At 41.6% G+C, this 20,195-nt stretch overlaps 2 protein-coding genes across 3 annotated transcripts in view; one reads left to right on the top strand and one right to left on the bottom strand.

The window, feature by feature from the left end:
• Positions 1 to 3,992: 3,992 nt before the first annotated feature.
• On the bottom strand, positions 3,993 to 5,029 carry MS3_00002907 (uncharacterized protein). The gene has a single exon (XM_051210562.1). The coding sequence runs from the start codon at positions 4,932 to 4,934 to the stop codon at positions 4,101 to 4,103; it is 834 nt and encodes a 277-aa protein (XP_051070569.1). The 5' UTR covers positions 4,935 to 5,029; the 3' UTR covers positions 3,993 to 4,100.
• An 883-nt stretch (positions 5,030 to 5,912) lies between these two features.
• Positions 5,913 to 20,195, top strand: part of EPN2_1 (Epsin-2) — a 35,311-nt gene continuing 21,028 nt past the window's right edge. The window contains exons 1-3 of one of the 2 annotated variants that reach the window (XM_012945165.3): positions 5,913 to 6,312; positions 17,484 to 17,757; positions 19,333 to 19,529. In XM_012945165.3, coding sequence (XP_012800619.3) covers positions 6,001 to 6,312; positions 17,484 to 17,757; positions 19,333 to 19,529 — 783 coding nt within the window. In that variant the 5' untranslated portion in view covers positions 5,913 to 6,000. Of the gene's footprint in view, positions 8,154 to 17,483; positions 17,758 to 19,332; positions 19,530 to 20,195 lie in introns of both variants that reach the window. The other variant, XM_051210561.1, reaches the window with a different exon arrangement.

The raw sequence follows: 20,195 nt of genomic DNA, 5'->3' as shown, positions 1-20,195 counted from the left end.
CTGGAACGCATCCAAGGGCGAGCCACGAAATTATTTCGGGGAATCAAATTCAAGTCATATGACTCGCACTCTCAATCACTGAACCTTTGTCCATTTGAGTAGAGGGGTCTTAGAGATGACTTACAACTTATAGCATCCTAAACACTTCTGGACATCCTCCTAAACACCTACTTAGGCTTAGTCCCAACACAAACCATAGGAGTGTTGATGTCACAGGTATTCAGTGTTTGACAACGCTTCTACCAGTAACACCTTCTAATATATTTCGTTCCCACCAAGAGAAATCAAAAGACAGAGTCGAGGAGACCGGAAGAGTATATTTGGCGATGACCAATATATCGGAATTCTCTGATCTAATCTGGCTAGCGATTGCGGTTGATGTTGAGCACGGCGTTACCACACGTGATCTGGTGCGGATGCCTGACCGAGCGCCTTCAGCTAGATGAGTCCACTAAAACATATGGTCAGCATCCAATGTCGAAAACTTAATGCTATTTATTTTGGGGATTTATTTACCGCTACAGATCACTCCCCCTAGTGGGGCAGTGACGACCCTAAGACGTGGCCAGCCAGAAGTTTAAACCCAACGAGTTTGTCGTTGGTAAACACTCTTCTGATAGCTTACTAAATTTAGCAGCGTCTGGTCGTCTTTCCTTACTATATGGGACGGAGGTACAACATAGTAAAAAAGAAAATGTACAATGAAAATTTCGGATCCTCATAAACGTCATCGTTCTTTTCCAGCCGTCCTGGAAAAGAAAAAAGAAAATGTAAGTGCATGTCGAAATACACTCGTATGTGCGTAAAAACACAATGTCGGCGGAAAAAATGGAAAATAAACTCATGAACACGTAATAGCATTAAAAAAATTGTTTTTCTTTGTTTTGTTTTTTTTAAATAGAAATAAAAATATATAAGCATATTAAAATTGTTTTTTTTTAAAAATAATATAAAATGTCGAGAAGTGCCTTACGTGCAATAGTCGTTTAAATGTTCTGGAAATCTCACCCTTCTTCCAGAACGCGTCGTTTTAAGTTTATTTTCGGATACTGTCGAAGTATCATCGTGTGTGTTGGTTGTCGGATGAGGTATTGTAAGTGTCGGAGTCGTGTCGTTCGATTGTACCGAAGGAAAATCGACGTGGATAGGATTTCCTTCTAAATACGCTGCTTTTAAGCGATCGATGCTGATGCTATCGTTTGTTCCGTTCTTATCGACTATATAGTACTTAGATTCACGTTGAAGAACTTTGAAGGGTCCTTCGTATGCTGATTCGAATGGTCGTCGATGCGAGTCTCGACGAATGAAAACGTGTGTACTATATCGTAAGCCAGGTTGAACGAAAACATCAGTTGATTGAGGTCGAGTGAAAGCAGGTTTAACTGAACGCATTGCGTTTGTAAGCCTGTTCGTGTAGGAGGTTAGATCCATGTTCATTGAAGAGGATGAAGGATCCACGAATTCTCCTGGAAGTCGAAGTGTCGTTCCATAAACGAGTTGAGACGCAGTGTATCCAATGTCAGCTTTCACTGCATTGCGGATACCTAGTAAGACGAGTGGAAGAGCGTCGGTCCACTGTGAAACGTTTGCTGCTGATAGCGAAGCTTTCAGTTGTCGGTGAAAACGTTCTACCAACCCGTTTGCTTGTGGATGGTAGGCGGTCGTTCGGAAGCGAGTGATTCCTAAAAGTGTGGTCAGACGACGGAAAAGATCGGATTCAAACTGACGTCCGCGGTCTGTAGTGATGGTTGAAGGGCAACCGAAGTTTGCTACCCATCGTTCGACGAATGTGCGGGCCACTGTTTCAGCAGTGCTGTCCTTGATAGGTACTGCTTCTGGCCATCGAGTGAAACGGTCAACGCAGGTTAAGAGATAAGAGTATCCATTTGAATCTGGTAAAGGTCCTACCAAATCCAGATGAACATGGTCGAAACGGGCATCGGGAGTTTTAAACGAGCCTAAGGGACATTTATTGTGTCTGATAACCTTAGATTTTTGGCAGCTTACACAGGAGCGTGCCCACTCCCTCACGTCTTTATTCATTCCAGGCCAGCAAAACCTTTCTGCTATAAGCTTGATGGTTGCACGAACACCTGGATGCGAAAGTTTGTGCAATGTATTGAAGACATTGCGTCGATAATGTTTCGGCACGATTGGGCGATCCCTACCTGTAGATGTGTCACAAAGTAAGGTTTCTTTACCTGTTCCCATCTGTTTGATGCGTAGTTTAAGGGTTGTGGACGATAACTCGTGCTGAAGATCACTGTCTTCTTTTTGAAGCTCGGCGAGTTTAAGAAGGTCGATTCCTTGGAAACTGTTCAAGGAAGTTATACGAGATAAAGCGTCTGCAACTACATTGTTTGCTCCAGAGATGTGTTGAATATCTGAAGTAAACTGCGAAATGTAGTCCAGTTGTCGAGACTCACGGGGAGAGTACTTGTCAGAAGGAGAGCTTAACGAGAAAGTGAGCGGTTTATGGTCCGTGAAAAGAGTGAATTCACGACCTTCGATGTAGTGTTGGAAATGCCGTACAGCACAATACATAGCTAGGAGTTCCCTATCGAATGTGCTGTACCTCGATTCGGTGTCTAGCAACCTTCTAGAGAAAAATGCCAAGGGTTGCCAGGAGTTGTTAACCCATTGTTGTAAGACTCCTCCGATTGCTGAGTCGGATGCGTCTACTGCGATGCTAATGGGTGCTCGGGTGTCCTGATGTGCGAGCATTGTTGCTTTAGCGATCAGTTCCTTGACTGTGGAGAATGCTTTTCGTGCGGTGTCGTCCAAATTAATGGATTTCGCATTTCCACGAAGTTGGTCGGTCAGAGGTTTCATAAGTAATGCGCATTTGGGTATGAAACGTCTATAGAAACTTACCAGGCCGTTGAACGTGCGTAATTGCTTGACGGTGGTCGGTTCTGGGTAATCCAGAATGGCCGCCACTTTGGTCCTAAGAGGTCGAATGCCTTGAGCATCGATAGTGTGTCACAGAAAGTCTAACGAGTCGGTTCCGAATTGGCATTTCTGAACGTTTACAGTAATGCCATGTTTTTGAAGTCGTTCGAAAACAAGATCCAGATGCTTGAGATGTGTTTCTCTGTCCGGACTTGCGATTAGACAGTCATCAACATACGCATGTACGAAGTTGAGACCTCGAAAAACGTCGTCTATGAATCTTTGGAATGTTTGAGCAGCATTCCTTAGACCGAAAGGCATTCGCAAAAATTCATAGAGTCCGAAAGGAGTTATGATAGCTGTTTTCGGTATGTCGTCAGTAGCCATAGGGATTTGGTTATACGCTTTAACCAAGTCGATTTTCGAAAAGACAGTTGTACCTTTCAAGGTAGCTGTCAAATCGTGAATGTGAGGCAACGGGTAACGATCGGGAATGGTTTTCGCGTTCAATCGCCGATAGTCACCAGTTGGACGCCAATCGTTGCTGTCCTTTTTAGGGACCATGTGCAACGGAGATGCATATGGGCTACTTGACGGTCGTACGATTCCTAAGTCCATCATGTGATCGAATTCGTTTTTCGCTAACCTTAGCTTTTCAGGAGCTAGTCGTCGTGCTTTAGAGAATACAGGTGGTCCTGTAGTCGTGATGTGATGTGTAACATTGCTGGTTACACACGGTAGTTTCGGTTGAGTTTGTTGTATCCCAGGGTACTTATCGAGTAGTGGTTGATAGAGTGGGTCTATCATATGTTTAACTGTGACTGGGGATACTCTACAACCAGTAAAAGAAGTTACGCAAACGGACAAATTAGTGTTTCCGTCTACTAGCCTCCGTTTGCGCGTATCGATGATCAGATTGTGGTGTTGTAGAAGGTCCATACCAATGATTGGCATAGAAACATCTGCAACAACGAAAATCCAGTGAATGGGTTTGCGTAAACCCACGTTAAGGTAAACGTACCTTTTGCCATACGTAGCGATCGGTTTTCCGTTTGCCGCCTGTAAGTTTAGGGTCGATTCGTGAAGCCGGTCGTTAGGATTTGCTGGGAGGACGCTAACTTCTGCGCCAGTGTCGACGAGGTAGCGAACTCTCGTTGTCACATCTGTGACGAATAACAGACGGCTTTGTTCGCCGGCTACGGTTGCCGTTAACGCGTGCCGGCCTGGAAGTTTCCCGAATTGTTTTTCGAATCAGTCGGTTTCGTGTTGGGAAAATTGCAGGGTTTTCTGCAATTTCTGGAAAGCTTTCCATACTGGTTATGATACCAGCACCAGTCGGGGTTATCTGTCTCTCGTGGTCTAGGGACAGATCGCTTACGAGAAATGCTTCTACGTGGTGTGCGCGATCTCTTACGGTCGGTACGAAGACTAAGATAACGCGTGAGTGTGTGACATAAGTCGGTTATATCATTCTGAGTCGTGTGAGGCTTTTCTTTGACTGAAAATACCTCGGTAGTAGAAGGTTTCGTAATTTCTAGAATGCGGTCGGCAGATGCAGCTAGCTCGTCTAAGCCGTTGTTCTGGAACGAGACCAGAACTGCTTGCACCTGTTGGGGAAGTTTTGACAAGAAGAGTTGTTTGAATAGACCTTCGTCGAAAGTTCTTAGGCCTATAACCTCTCTCATCCGTTGCAACATGTCCGTCGCAGAACCGTGTTGCAGGTCGATGTTATTGAAGAGTTGATCTAACCTTTGTCGATCGGTTAGATCTCCTCGTTTAAGAATCGAGCGTTTTAAGATTTCGTAAGGATCGGAAACATCACTAGTAAACATACTAGGTGTTACGTACCTGTTGAATTCGCGCGGTAGTGCCTTGACTACTGCGAGGAATTGTGCACGTGTGTCGATCACGCCGTGCTCGGAGAAGTCGGCTTCTGCGTAGCAAAACCAGGCTTCGATGTTGTCGGGCCAGAAAGGCATCAGTTGAAACGAAGGTGGGGACAAAGTCTTAAGCTTGAGTACTTTAGGTGTCTGTTCAGTCATGATGAAGTATGAAGTACGATAATGAACGAGGGAAAAAATATATATCCAAGAAAAACACGAAAAAAAAATCACAATGTTCAAAAAAAAATAAAAAATAAGGCAATGATATATAAAAAATCCCAAAAAGGAACAGACTCACAGTTACAATTAGGTGTACCAGATCACGTCGGTCTCACCAATGTTGATGTCACAGGTATTCAGTGTTTGACAACGCTTCTACCAGTAACACCTTCTAATATATTTCGTTCCCACCAAGAGAAATCAAAAGACAGAGTCGAGGAGACCGGAAGAGTATATTTGGCGATGACCAATATATCGGAATTCTCTGATCTAATCTGGCTAGCGATTGCGGTTGATGTTGAGCACAGCGTTACCACACGTGATCTGGTGCGGATGCCTGACCGAGCGCCTTCAGCTAGATGAGTCCACTAAAACATATGGTCAGCATCCAATGTCGAAAACTTAATGCTATTTATTTTGGGGATTTATTTACCGCTACAGGAGTAACACCCAGAAACTGGAGAAGCGACAAATTAGAACAGACTGTAGGCACACCTTCTACTCCTTAAGAGTGGTCAACTGTTGGAATTTTCCACCAGTTGAGCTAGTTCAGGCCACTTCTCAGGAGTCCTTTCGGAGGTAACGCAACATATTCTCAAGGACCAAAGATAGTATTTCACTATGATTTACTGATATTTTTCCCCTTTCTTCGTTAATATACCTGAACGCTTGTCCGGGGGCATCTACGATCCACTGCTAGTAGATACAGAAGCCCATTAAGCGAAACCTATTTTCGTCCACAACCACTTGAACCATTTGAATCAGATCCAAAATAATCTAATGAAATGACTGGATAACTGTCCAGATAACCATCTCTTGGACATTACCAAGCAACTAGAACTGTACTGAAACGACAAGATGCGGGTGCAAAGGAATCATTTGGTTCATACAAGTTCGTGACAAAGATATTGGACATTGGAAGGATTCTCGAGCTAGCTGTTGGTGCGCTTCTCTTAATATTAGTGTTACTACTGTGTTCCTAAAGTTCCTTTGTCTTTACTTGGACATGCCCATCCACAGACATATAAAAAATGTCGTTCACAATTATACAGATGCTGAAAGAAAGGTTCGGGAAGCTACATCGAACGATCCATGGGGTCCTAGCAGCACTTTAATGGCCGAAATAGCTGACAAGACTCATAATGTTATGGCATTCACGGAAATAATGCAAATGATTTGGAGAAGACTCAATGATAAGAGTAAAAACTGGCGACATGTTTACAAGGCTCTTGTTCTTTTGGAATACTTGTCAAAGACTGGTAGTGATAAGGTCGCTACTCAGTGCCGAGAAAATATCCACTCAATAGAAACGTTACGAGTAAGTTCTACGTAGTTCACATAACCAGCCTCGTTTCCAAGTCCTATTTCTGATTAACTTCTCGATTCATTCGAAACTTTAAACCTAGGAGATTAATATAGGAGCCAAAATATCCAAATGATTTTATGTGAACCGAGTTTCATCTCATTAACTAATTAGAGACACCTATCGTTGTTTACGTAGTTTTAAACAATATGACGTCTTTACGTGAGCCACTGATTATTTTCAACTATCTATCTCACCTTATGTTACTATTAAAATGAGCAAGATTATAATTTATGGGCTACCTTTAAGCGATACTAAAGTGGATGTGAGACACTAACCATTTACAAGTGTAAAAGTGGGGTCACAAAGCGGTATGAAGAATCGGATCTAGGGGTTATAATAAGATTTTGGGTTTAGGTATCAAAGTTAGTGTGACACTAGCTGTAATCCCGAAATGCCATTTAACCCTATGGATGAGTAAATTCCGTGCAAGAACCCAAATGTCTCTGTCTCGAATCAGATTGGTTCGTCCATTCATTATGGTTCATTCGCCTGATTGTAAAAGTTTTAGGATAGTCTAGCACTTCTGAATATTCGTCTGAGAGATCTAAGAAATCACTTCACTTCTGTCAAACCGGTTGTCGTCATATTTCGAGATATGTCAGATCATATGTTAGCTTGCTTGAATAACACGTATCTATGGGTGACGGCAAATATAGATTGTCTATGGATATAAGTAAATATATGTTTGTGGTTGGTGGATGCAATTAGGTTGTACTGGACTAAGCTCTCATCTATTTGTTAAGGAACTTCGCATAAATCTATGACATCAGACAGAAATGGTGGGTTAACTGATTAGACCTTGGATCTCCATTGACTGAACTGGATGTGTCATGTTTTACTTTTTTCCAACCACTGTTTACGTAGAAGCATGAATGATTTAGGGAAACCTAGAGGCGTCTTTGGATTCAACATCAGTCTATGAAGTCATTGACTGTTGAGTTAGGTCGTGTTGGCAAACACAGACTACCTAGAGTCTACTAGATAATTAAGATCAGCAGCCGGAGACATTGGTCGACTTGACCCGAAATTGATCATAGTAGCGCAAACACTCACATTTTACCTCCTTAATCGTAGGTTTCACTACTCCACACATACCTTCACAACATCCATTCTTTCGAAGCACGTTTCTACTCCTTAGTCGTTTTCACCATTGTTGATAATGCCATTTACTTTTTAAATTCATTTCATTGTGCTGATGTGTTATAGAACATTAATCATGATCAGGATAATGAGAGCATTAAAATACATGTACTATCTTAATTACTCTTATAGTAAAGTAAAACGTATGGTAATACTATATAAATATATGATTCTTTGTTACCAATTTTTCTCATCTCTTATTGTTTACTGAACCTTTCATTAGGTCCAGAAACACTTGAAAACTGCCTGGTACTAACAGTAGTGTAATCTTTATGTAGTTCTCACCCAATAAGATCTTTCTTTGGTATATTGATTAGGTTTTTTTTTCACAGTTTGTTGGCACTTGTTCTTCCATATCCTTTTCAAAAGAACATATCTTTGCAGATACCTCTATATATGAATTTAGTACTTCAGTTAATATGCTGTTTGGTCTTGCCATTCTTGATTTGCCTGATAGCCTTAATAATTCTGTGTTATACATCATCTATAGGAAGGTCTGTGCGCTGCTTCAATGTCGTGGCTTCAACGAGTCTGGCCTACTCAACAGCACTTCAAAGTGTTCCATCAACCAGTTCTGCTGCTCTTCAACCTCAGTGATTGGGCCTTTTTCTTCTTCTTCTTACTTTTTGTTCCCGGTTCACGTGAACTGGCAGGTGTGGGGATAGCACTAAGCATGAGGGCGAAACAAGCACTGTTGGAGTGGATCCCCGTCAACAGTCGTCTATGTGTTGTTCGGCTAAACGGCTTCGTAAGAATTCGGAAGGATAGGGACACACGTCGTTACCTTTTCGTCGTTTCTGCCCACGCTCCCACCGACTGCAGCTCGGATGAAGTGAAAAATGGATTTTACAGAAAGCTATCTGAACTTCTTCAGAAAGCTAAACGTTCAGACATAGTACTCGTAGCAGGTGACTTTAATGCCTAGATAGGTAGTTTAAACCAAACAGAAAGGCATTTAGGTGGGTATTTTAGTATTCCGGCACAACGAACAGGTAATGGTGGTCGTCTGCTGCAACTGTGCTCAGACAATCGTTTATTTTTAACAAACACAAATTTTAAGCATAAGAAGAGACATCGTTTAACATGGCGAGCCCCTGCACCAAACCAACGATGGACTCAAATAGACCGTATTGCCATCAGTAATCGTTGAAGAGGGTCGGTAGAAGATTGTCGCTCATTCTGGAGTACCTGCATGGACTCCAACCATGCCCTAATACGGGCACGCATCTGCTTGCGCCTCACTGGACGCAAAAAAGCCTCAGTAAAAAGACCCATTAGAACTGAATTGAGTAGCGAGAAAACCAAAAGTAAGTTCCAGGGACAACTGAGGCCACACTTAGGTAGTTCTGAAAACGAGGCTGACCCAGATGTTGCTTGGAAAGATATACAAGCAGCTGTGGAAACAGCAGTGACATATATCAGTGATTTAAACCACAGAGTTACAAAGAACCAGTGGATTTCTTCAAGGTCTATTGCACTGATGGATTCTCGCAAACTCATCCCATCAGGTTCTGAACACGATGAAGAGTGTAAACAAATCAGATCTAGGTTGAGCAAAAGTCTAAGAAACGACCGTGAGCAGTGGTGAGCAACGAAAGCAAAAGAGATGGAAAAGGCGGTGGCTATAGGGAACACAAGACACCTCTACAGACTAATAAAAGAAATTGGAATTAATCAGTCAAGTGTGAGTCAGACTACTTCGGAAAAAGACGACACTCTCATCTGCTCCCAGTCCAGACGTTTAGAACGATGGGCGGAACATTTTAGAGAACAATTCAGCTGGCCTTCAGCTACTCTATAACTACCCTCCATTCTCAGACAGTGTGAATGGAACATTGAAGTAGGTCCCCCAATTCTAGCTGAAGTTCAAAAAGCTATAGTTAATCTGAAACGAAGAAGGGCAGCTGGTCCAGATGGATTGGCTCCAGAGGTCTTTAAGGATAGTGGTCCAATTTTAGCGATTAGGTTGACTAATATTTTAGCTAAGATCTGGGAGTTAGACGTTATTCCATCTGATTGGTCACAATCACTTATCGTCCCAATATATAAGAGAGGGTTAAAATCATCCTGTGACAACCATAGAGGGATTAGTTTAACTAATATAGTATCTAAAATACCAGCCTCGATAATTACCAGACGCTTAACCAAGACTCGTGAACTGCAAACACGAGAGAATCAAGTTGGCTTCAGACCTGGTCGTGGCTGCATCGACCATATATTCACCATTCGTCAGATTCTAGAACACAGGCATACTTATCGACGTCCGACAATGGCGGTCTTTCTCGACTTAAAAGCAGCATTTGACTCCGTAGACCACGAGATTCTGTGGCAGTGTCTGTCATTGAAAGGCGTACCCCAGAAGTACATAAACCATGTGAAGGCTCTTTACTCGAACACTACTAGTCGAGTCAGAGCTTATGGCAAACTGTCATCTGATTTTGCAACCTCAAGTGGTGTCCGTCAAGGCTGTCCACTTTCTCCATTTTTATTTAACTTCATCATAGACCTACTGATGGAAATAACATTTTCGTCGACTGAATTCTCGGATATTGATCTCCTTCCAGGAGGTCCACTTATCGACTTAGAATACGCAGATGACATAGTCCTGTTTGGTGAAGACGCTGATAAAATGCAGTCTTCTAGTAGCACTAAGCAACAATGCCAGAAGGTTTGCAATGCGCTTCTCTCCCAGCAATATTTCTAAGGCATCTGTGGTCAAATACTAGTAGCTTTCAAGATAAGTGAAGTTGTCAACTCTTTCGACTGCTTCACTCCCTATCATTAGTTCAGGTGTTGACGCAGACCAGTATTGAAGCAACAACTTGCATTTGTGCCGGAATACTAAAATACCCACCTAAATGCCTTTCTGTTTGGTTTAAACTACCTATCTAGGCATTAAAGTCACCTGCTACGAGTACTATGTCTGAACGTTTAGCTTTCTGAAGAAGTTCAGATAGCTTTCTGTAAAATCCATTTTTCACTTCATCCGAGCTGCAGTCGGTGGGAGCGTGGGCAGAAACGACGAAAAGGTAACGACGTGTGTCCCTATCCTTCCGAATTCTTACGAAGCCGTTTAGCCGAACAACACATAGACGACTGTTGACGGGGATCCACTCCAACAGTGCTTGTTTCGCCCTCATGCTTAGTGCTATCCCCACACCTGCCAGTTCACGTGAACTGACCATCGGCTCACGAAATACACAGGGGGTCTATCTCGTTGGCCCCATCCTTTTGCCGAGGTGAGGTCAAGTGAATGGCTATACCGGGATCCTGTATGCGTGTTTCAGAGTCACAGCATACATCAATGGTACGAGATTCTAGGGTTCTAGCCAAGGAAGCCTGCTAACCCACTTGACATAGTGTGCGTACGTTGAAGGCTGAAATGTGTAGTTTGGAACGATGTTTCAGTAGACCTGGGACAGTGTGTTGAGCACTAGAATCGTTGACTATGGTGACACTCGAGGAGGAAACCGAAAGGGGAAGTTTAGCGTTGAAAGTTGATGTAGGAGGAATGACAGAAATTGAATGGGGAGGTTGATTATAAATACAGTAGTCTTGGAAGCTGTTGAAGGTATAAGAGCGGTTATCACTTCCCGGTTGCATACAGCGTGGAAGGGTTCTTCTAGAGGTACCTGGAAAGGAAATTGGATTAGAGGTGGTCTTAGTGACCTGGTAGCGTAACTGCAGTGCCCAGGGGACAACTGTTTGAGGTCGGTCACACACGACGTTTTTATGAGTAATTTTCGTGTTAGCTCCGTACTTGTTGAGACCTTACCGCCGGAGACGGATATCCGTGGAATAAGGCGAGGTGTGCATTTTTTAGGGTTGACCTCCTCTAAACCCACCCCTCCTTGTGGGAAGGCAGCATCGCTGTCATGCTGGTTGTCTGAAGGAAACACCTTACTGCTGTCACACCTCTGTACAGTCAGCAGTACGACTTCGCCCTCAGGCCTTGAGTTGCTGCCTTTAGTCTTACCGCTCTTCACCCGACCTGTCTGACATGGTAGGACCTTGAGGATCGGTTGTTCCGGCCGGTATAGCTCGGTTGCTTCATCACGATAGGTAACCCCGACCACCACGTCAAGGTAGCAACAACGGTCGGGGATGAGGTTGTGAATCTCCATCGACTGAGATGGTTGGTTCATGTGTTACGTATGCCTGAACACCGATTACTACGTGGTGCAATGCTTCCCGGTGTTGGAGATGCTTGGAAGAAAGTTAAGGGCGGCCAAACCTAAACGTGACACCAGTGCTTGAAGTCACTAACTTCTAGTCTGAGTCATGTTGGTAGATGCAGACTACTTGGTTGGAGTCCGCGTGACTATCGTATCCAATGGTTGGAGACTCTTGGTGACATGGCTGAGAATCGATCACGATGGCGTCGGTGTATACACTCTCTGTCTTCCCTTAAACTGTGAGACTAAAATCGCTTCATATCTTTCTTTCTACGAACTAATTCTTTCTTCCTGTACTATATCCTTATACGCAATCTTTCTTTTATATATTACCATCACTGGATTAACTACTTTTATGAATCCGGCGTTCATCTTGTTGTGTTAATGAGGTATGGCAACTTGGACCGATGCATATATGTGCCTAGTCCTACGTTGTAGCTGACTGACTGACTTTGTGTTGCCGGAATATGGATCAGATTAAAACATGTTCCTTTCAGGATTGTGCTGAGACATGCTAATTGTCTATTTCTTAGCCAATCAGTGCTAGCGGATACTTGGAGAAGACTCTTGAATCCTCTCATGTAAAATTATGAGTATATTAATATTTTTCTTACTGCGATTATTACTCCTACTCAACCTTGTTTATTTCGAATATAATTACGTTCTGTCAAACCGTTTTCTGGTTTGGGGACTTGTCGAGTGATGTAGTGTTTTAAGAATACTAAGCAATAAATGTGGCTGGGTCGTTATAGGAGAGATCATAACACCTTGGAATCTTATATTTTATGTGAGCTTCTTGATTGTATCATATGGTTTTTTATATCCTTTTTTTTGGGGGGGGGTGTTCTTCTGTAGTTTCCAGGTATTAAAATTTTATAGTACTGATTTTGCAACCATCCGATACTTCCTTAACTTCAGTCTTAGCTTGCTCATCACCTGAAGCCCCATCAACACCTTTTTTCGCATATTCGGTGAACCTTCTGAATATTTTATGCATGCGTATGTGAACGATCTGGGTTTCTTGTTTGGCCCAATGAAGCCTATGTAACCTTGTGGATGCGTTTGTGGGCGAAAATGTTTCTATGTTTCTGGAAGCACATGCATCTACCAGTTTCTCACTATTTTTGTCCTTTATTTCCCCATCCACGTCACATGATGCCTTCATGCCCGGAATTGTCTATTCCGACTTAAGGATTTAGTTCTCCTACCAGAGTGGTTAGGTCCTGTTGTTAGTACTTCTGTAGGACAGACTGCAATCTCATGCATTCGGTCTTTATCGTCCTCACTATCATCATTGACAGGTGTGTATCATTGGATAAAATTAATTGCCTTATTTTCCTTCTCTGTTTTAAAGGATGTCTCGACCATAGGGCCATAAGTTTCCTATCTTATTAGCGCGTTCCGCTCTTCTTTGGGCAGTGTCAGTAAACTTTTGTATAATGCATTTCCTTCTCCGTGACTGGAATACAATAACGACTCTCCTGAAACCAATCCTTTTTTATCCAGTTTTGTATAAAGTGTGTCTCCGAGTTGTATCTTTCCATTTCTGTAGCTGTTTGAATGACTCACCTGGTCTCCCACATTGTCTGGACATCCCGTGTACAAATATTAATTGTTGTGGCCGCCAAATAGGTCATTGACCTCGTGGCCTCTGAGGACCCGGTTTTCATTACGTGTCATAACTATTTATGAAGGCCCTTCAACTCCCAGAGTAAAGTTTAGTTAGCTTATGCTGATTTTGGATTTTGTTTATGAGGTAGGGTTACTAACCTTACGCCTGAACCTCCTTTAACAAATCCTGGGACCACCATTAGTCCAGGCGGAGCCCAGATGGAATTATCTAAACTATTGACCTCCATTGTGCTTCGTAGGTTGTCAAAAACGCTTGAAAAACTGATTTGTGAGGAGCAGAGTGATTCTTGTGCCCAAGAGGTTTACCGATTTTCTGACAACTGATCAGTCAGTCAGTAACAACGTGGAACTTCGTACGTACGTACATCAGTTCGAGTTGCCATACCATATTAGCACAGAGATGCAGTTATCGATTCTAATCCCGTAGTGGTGGAGGTAGTAAGAGTATAAGCAGTACTCGGAAAGATTAGGGTTTGAAGATGTGATTCAAGGAGTATAATCCAGTGAAATAAATTTGGAAAGAAAATAAAGGACACGAGGAATGCATCCACAAAGAGTGGATGCACCTGCGCTATTGCAAAAGATTTTGAGCCATGTCATTCAAGGTCTCTAACCATCGGTTGCTATCATCTAGCGGATCCCAACCAGGCAAATCAAGTGATAAAGTAGTGAAGCTTCGTCAGTTGAGATGACTGGGACACGTGTTACGCATGCCAAACCACCGACTGCCCCGACGTGCGATGTTTTCTGGTGTAGGAGTAGGTTGGAAGAAAGCTAGGGGCGGCCAGACCAAAACAGCACAAATCCATGAAGTCACTGACAAGTGGATTGAGCCATGTTGGTAGGTGTAGACCACCTAGTTGGGATCCGCGAGATATCATTCCACGCTGCCTCGGGGTAGGCATCACATACATGGCTGCCTAACTGTTTTCCTAATTGTTCCTGAAATATACTTTTAGCTTGACTATCATTAAGTAGGACCTTAAGGAGTTTCCTTGCATCATAGTTCCTACGTCCATTAAGACGTATACAAATACGCGCTCGCACTAGAACATGATCTGAGTCTAAGCATGTGCTCCAGAATGAGCGGCAGTCTTCTATCGAGCCCCTTCATCGGTGGCTGATAGCGATGTGATCTATTTGGGTCCAACGTTGGGACGAATTCTAGGGTCGCCATGTCAAAAGATGTTTTTCCTTATGCTTAAAGTTAGTGTTTGCAAGAAAAAGGCGGTTATCTGAGCATAGATGCAACAGACAGTCTCCATTATCTGTTCTCTGAGCCGCGACACCATAAGATCCACCCAGGTGTCTTTCTCTTCCGCTTAGTTTGCCTACTTGAGCATTAAAGTCACCAGCCACTATTACTACATCAGAGCGCCTAGCTTTTCGTCTGCCCTAGCGGTGTGAGGTGATAAAGGGACGTGAGAAGGGTTAGTCGTGGAGATAAGAGGGTTGTCAGGAGGTGTAGGAAGGATTTGAATGTGACCGACTTGGTCTCGTGTGCTGTTACGGGTATGAGGGCTGATATCACTTCCCGGCTTCCCACACCGTGGAAGGGTATTTCTTGAGGAACCTGAAAAGGAAGTCGGATTAGTGTTGGTCTTAACGATCTGGGAGCGTGACCACAGAGCCCAAGGGACAACTGCTTGAGGCCGGTCGCGCACGGCCTTTTTGTGGGAGGTTTTTAGTATGTTAGCTCCGTTCTCGATAGGGCCTTACCGCCGGAGACGGAAATCCGTGAGGTATGACATTTTTAGGGTCGACCTTTTCTAACCCCTTCCTTCCTTGTGAGAAGGCAGCATCGCTGCAGATGCTGGTTGTCCGAGGGAAACACCCTACTGTTGTCACACCCCCCTACAGTCAGCAGTACGACTTCGCCCTCAGACCTTGAGTTGCTGTCTTTAGTCTTACCGTTCTCCAATCGACCTGCCTGGCATGGTAGAACCTACAGAAACATATGTTCCAGCCAATATAGCTCGGTCGGGTCATCACGATAGGCAAGCCCCACCACCGCGTCAAGGTAGCAGCTATGGTCGGTCCTGACAACTGATACGAACACCTCAGGTAGAGGAAAAGCTTACGACCAGCTCTACTCACTATCGAATTCCAGCAGTGCTGTTATGGGGGGTTGTTTAGCCTCACCATTCCTTTTCAACTTTGCTACCTATGACATTCTGTAAATAGCTGTAATGAAAGTAGGTCGCGGTGGTGTAAATTTGTTGCTTGAAGAAAAACTTTCCGATCTTGAGTATAGGTATTGTCTTGTTTTAATTCCGATAAACTTCAACCTATGGAAATCACACCTAATGATTCAGCATTTAGTGTCCGTAAGTGTGACATGTACTTTGCATCTTCTTAGTGCAGAGTGCGTCTGAAAGACTGGGAGAAACCTGTCTGCACTCATTGTTTATGATGAACGATAAGAGATAGTAGAACAGTCCGTGTATCTGGCTAGTTGTGTGTGTTTTTGTTTGATTAATTGATGAAAAACAAGGAAGTTTACGTCAATGTGACCCATCTTTAGCGTCGTTGTGATGCTAGTCTGGATGCAAAATGTCGCGTCAGTTGCAAGTCAGAGAGACCAATCCTTCCCTACTCTTACGAAGTCTGGCCTTTCTAAGCTGAGCAAACACAGAACTCAGTAGCAACATGTGTTAGTTATACTGAAATTAGACTATATGTGTTTGCAAATAGTACTGATGGCTCAGTTGTTGCCAGCACCTTAAAACACCGGCTTTGGTGGCTTGGACTTGTGTTACAAATGTAACCCCAGGAAATTCCTCATTGTTCAACAATTGCCAACTATAAGCTGATGTAGAAAGAGCGAAGAGTTGGTCATTTTACGATATGGTGCTGTAGTATGAGAAGCCGTACAGGACTGGCATCTGTCAGTCCATCACGACTCCCTGGTTAGGGTCTTAGGATTGGTGCAGCTCAGTGGTTTGAAACGTTGTCAGACATGGATCAAAATAAAAACCAATAGAGATCATTGCAGTAGTTTGCTTTTGAATTCTTGATAAAAGATTGAAGGAACTCTCTTTGCTTGTGTTTCCGGCTGGATTGCACCATCATATACTAGTCTCATTCACTTTTATTATTTGATTTGTTTCTGACTATACCCCTTGATCTTCATAATGTGACCGACCTCAAGCAGTTGTCCCCTGGGCACTGCGGTCACGCTCTCAGGTCACAAAAGTCTCCCCTAACCCAATTTTCTTTTCATGTATTTCTGGAAGAACCCTTCCACGGTGTGGGCAACTGGGAAGTGATAACCGCCCTCATACCTCTAACAGCACTCAAACGTCTAACTTTTAATCGTTTAGCCACAGGTTCGATTGACATTGGAAACTGTTGTTCCTATGCTATCTAGTCAATCGGCCATAAACAACGTCCAAGTTGTCTAATCACATCACATCGAGATGAAATTATCAAGAAGAATACCAAACTAGTAGTATTGTGTGGTGTAATTGGTATTAATGAAGACTACGTATAGATGATCTGATTCGAAAAGTAGGGTTAATGGTCCAATTAAGAGGTATAAGGTAGTTGTAAAACTTAAGATCTAAAGGAAAATAAAAACTTGAATGTGAGTGCGCCACTACGACCGATTTCAAACAATGTCACCTAATGTCTATATTCATTGGTTGAGATAACCTCTCAAACCCCAACTGAGTAAACTACATATGACAACTCGGTCCAGTCTAACAGTCAGTGACCTCATGAAGTGTTATTTAGTACTATTTTCTAAGTATAATTCCGTTTATATCTATACTTGGACATCTTATTTCATGTGTACTTGGTTTCACAGTATCTCAATTCTCAACGGTGCTCCTACTTCTAGTTTTATGGCTGCATATAACTATCGGAGTATTTATACTTATTGTCAATGACTGTTTGAGAGTATGGTATATTTGAGAGGCGATTAAAGTGAAATTAGTTGCATGTTGATGGGCTATAACAATAATTTACATCACCTTAGACTTAATTTACTAGTTCTTAATCAATTTGATAAAAAGTGCTTTCTTATATTTGCTGACACACACTAATATGATTTAGTTTATTAATAGGTGTTTCAGTTAGATGACTTATAGAATCATTATTGAGTCCTCATAACTGGGTTCCATGAATATAGTTCTCTCGTAGCTAGCATTCTATTCTTTTTCCTTCAACAAACAGGACTTTGAGTGTGTTGAGGATGGGAAAGATCGTGGTAAGAATGTCCGTGAGAAAGCTCGTCATTTGAGTACGCTTCTTAGAGATGAGGAACGTTTGCACGAAGAACGTACAAAGGCTCTACTAGCACGTGACCGTTTGATGCATGGGGGTTTGGGAACTACGGCTTCTGCTGGAGATTCACCGGTTAAATATGGTGTCCCACCATCTGGTCGTAGTAGCTATCCTATTGGATATTCTGGCTCCAACTATTTTGAAAAAGGAACCTTGCCTTCAAGTAAGTGTATTTGTTTTTTTTTTTTAAATTTTACCGACAAACTTATATCCTATTGGGACGCAAGTGTTCCAATAAAATTTACGAATTAGTATAAATAGATTATAAAATTAAGTATGGTTGTGGATAACATCAGCACCTACTGCTAATGTTATATAACTATCTTTGCCTGTGTTAATGAACTTCGACAATTGGAGACAATTCGATTGAGGAAATTTCAAAATCACCAATGAATGAAAGCCTTAGAATGAAAAACACCTTTTAGAAGCATTAATGTTCAAATTGATTTGCAATCATTGTCTACGTCAACATGGATCCACCCTGTCAGTTTACGAGCATAAAGTGAAACAATCATATAGTGAAAGGCTAACTAAGGAAAACATTTTATGGGAATGCAGCTGAGCACAGATGTAACAAGCGCTTTTAAAATAAGCAATCATTAATAGGTTCAGCAGAGCGAACTAAACTGGGAGTTCCAGGATAATTCTAAAAAGATTACTTCTATTTACAGTAGTAGAGTAACTAAACGGATTACCATGATAAAAAATGATTTCTTCTTAACAGTACGTCAGTCGACATTAAATACATTTGTCTCAGTATTTTGAAGAAATGGCCATAAGACATCACTTAGTCTGCGACTGTGGAAAGTTATCATTTAACGAGAATGCATTTCTCTATATACATATTAAACCTACCTAAAATTAAAGCGAAACACAGTTGAATGATTCATAGTTATTGGCCTAAGTGGAGGATAACTTTTGTAATTAATTTATTCAGGCAACGTAACAATATAAATCAAACCGAGGAGTATAAAAATGTCAACCTCACTGATTAGTAGCTTAAAACGTTCATTTATAATTTACCCACTTGCTTTCAGATAAAAATTGCCAATGAAGCTAAAATTTAATCATTTAACTAAGATAACCTATCATCACTTATCTAAGCTGTAACTTTTCACATAGATATTCTATAATAATAAATGTATATATGTATAAATGTAAAGTGATCGCTTATGTATAACGAAAATACAGAGTATGAAAACTTTTTGTTAAAATTTGTCAAAACCTATCAAATAAGTATTGACTAAATTGAATTGCCTGTTAACATTGCATGATTTTTTGGTTGAATGTAAATATGATTAATAAGCAGCATCTTCACCTATATATATATATATATATATATATATATATATATATATATATATATATATATATATATATATATATATATATATATATATATATATATATATATATATATATATATATGCTTAATTGTTTCCTGATCCAGATCGCTTAGTTTGTTTTAGTAACCTACTTCATGTTTGTATGTTGCGTTATTCGTTGTGGCTAAGTAAACATTTCGGGTTTTTTTATGTAATTCTGATCTGTGATAGTATTTTTCGAAGTCTAGCATAAGTCATTTATAATGTCTCAGGTAAACTTATAAGCAATTCATATCACTTGATCCAGTATACTTATACTGTCTATGCACAAAGTCGTGATGCTGGCATTGGGAAACTGTTATTTTTGGGATTGAATATTTTACTGAGTTCGGATAATATATCTTAATTTTTAGAATCTGTTTCTCATGCCGCAACTGAATTAGATTCCGTTAGACCTCAATCTGCCGGAGAAGAACAATTACATCTTCAACTTGCTCTGGCTATCAGTAAAGAGGAACATGATCGAGAAGAACGGCGGAGACGAGCTGAAGAAGCTAAAGAAGAAGCCAAGGTACAAATGGTAATAGAGCAGAGTCGTCGAGAAGAACAGGTAATTACTTATTTTTCGTTGTTTTTAATTCTACGTATATCAAAGAAAGCAAAGAATATCCGGGCAAACAACTGTTTCTTGTAACCTCTTCTAACTTCACATTTATAAATTTATCAACAATGTGTAACATTAAACAGAATATTAGTGTTTATTTTATTTTATTTGAACACATGAATATTGGTAGAAGAGGGCACCAAATATGTATGCGCCACACATTTTCATTACCATTATATTTGTGTGTGGGCTATGATACTGCCCGGGTGCCCAGACCGAAGCAGGTGGTTTTCTCAGGGGGCCACGCCCCGAGCCTTTGACCAAAAGGTCTGATCCACAAGGCAGTGGAGCATCATGAGGAGATGCAGTCCCATGGTAGCCGGTGACCAAAAATTGGTTCATACGCCATTTGTTCCCGCAGAATACTGGAGCCCATGTGCACCATTGGTTTGGGATCCGGTTAAAGCGCTCGGTTATAAATTGAAAATAGTGGATGTCAAGTCGATTAGGTCTTAATTACCAGCAAAGTGTATCATTGGTAAAGTTGAGATCATGCGAAATGGATAAGAATAATGTATACACATATCATATTGGTGTGATTGAGGATACTTCTTTTTCTCAGTTGATTTTAGTGAGATACTTTTTTATTATTAGAATGAGGGTCTATGGAAA

The sequence above is a fragment of the Schistosoma haematobium genome, chromosome ZW (genome assembly GCF_000699445.3).
Source record: "Schistosoma haematobium chromosome ZW, whole genome shotgun sequence".
NCBI lineage: Eukaryota > Metazoa > Platyhelminthes > Trematoda > Strigeidida > Schistosomatidae > Schistosoma > Schistosoma haematobium.
The sequence above is the reverse complement of the archived record's forward strand: the minus strand, read 5'-3'. Positions and strand labels throughout refer to the sequence as shown.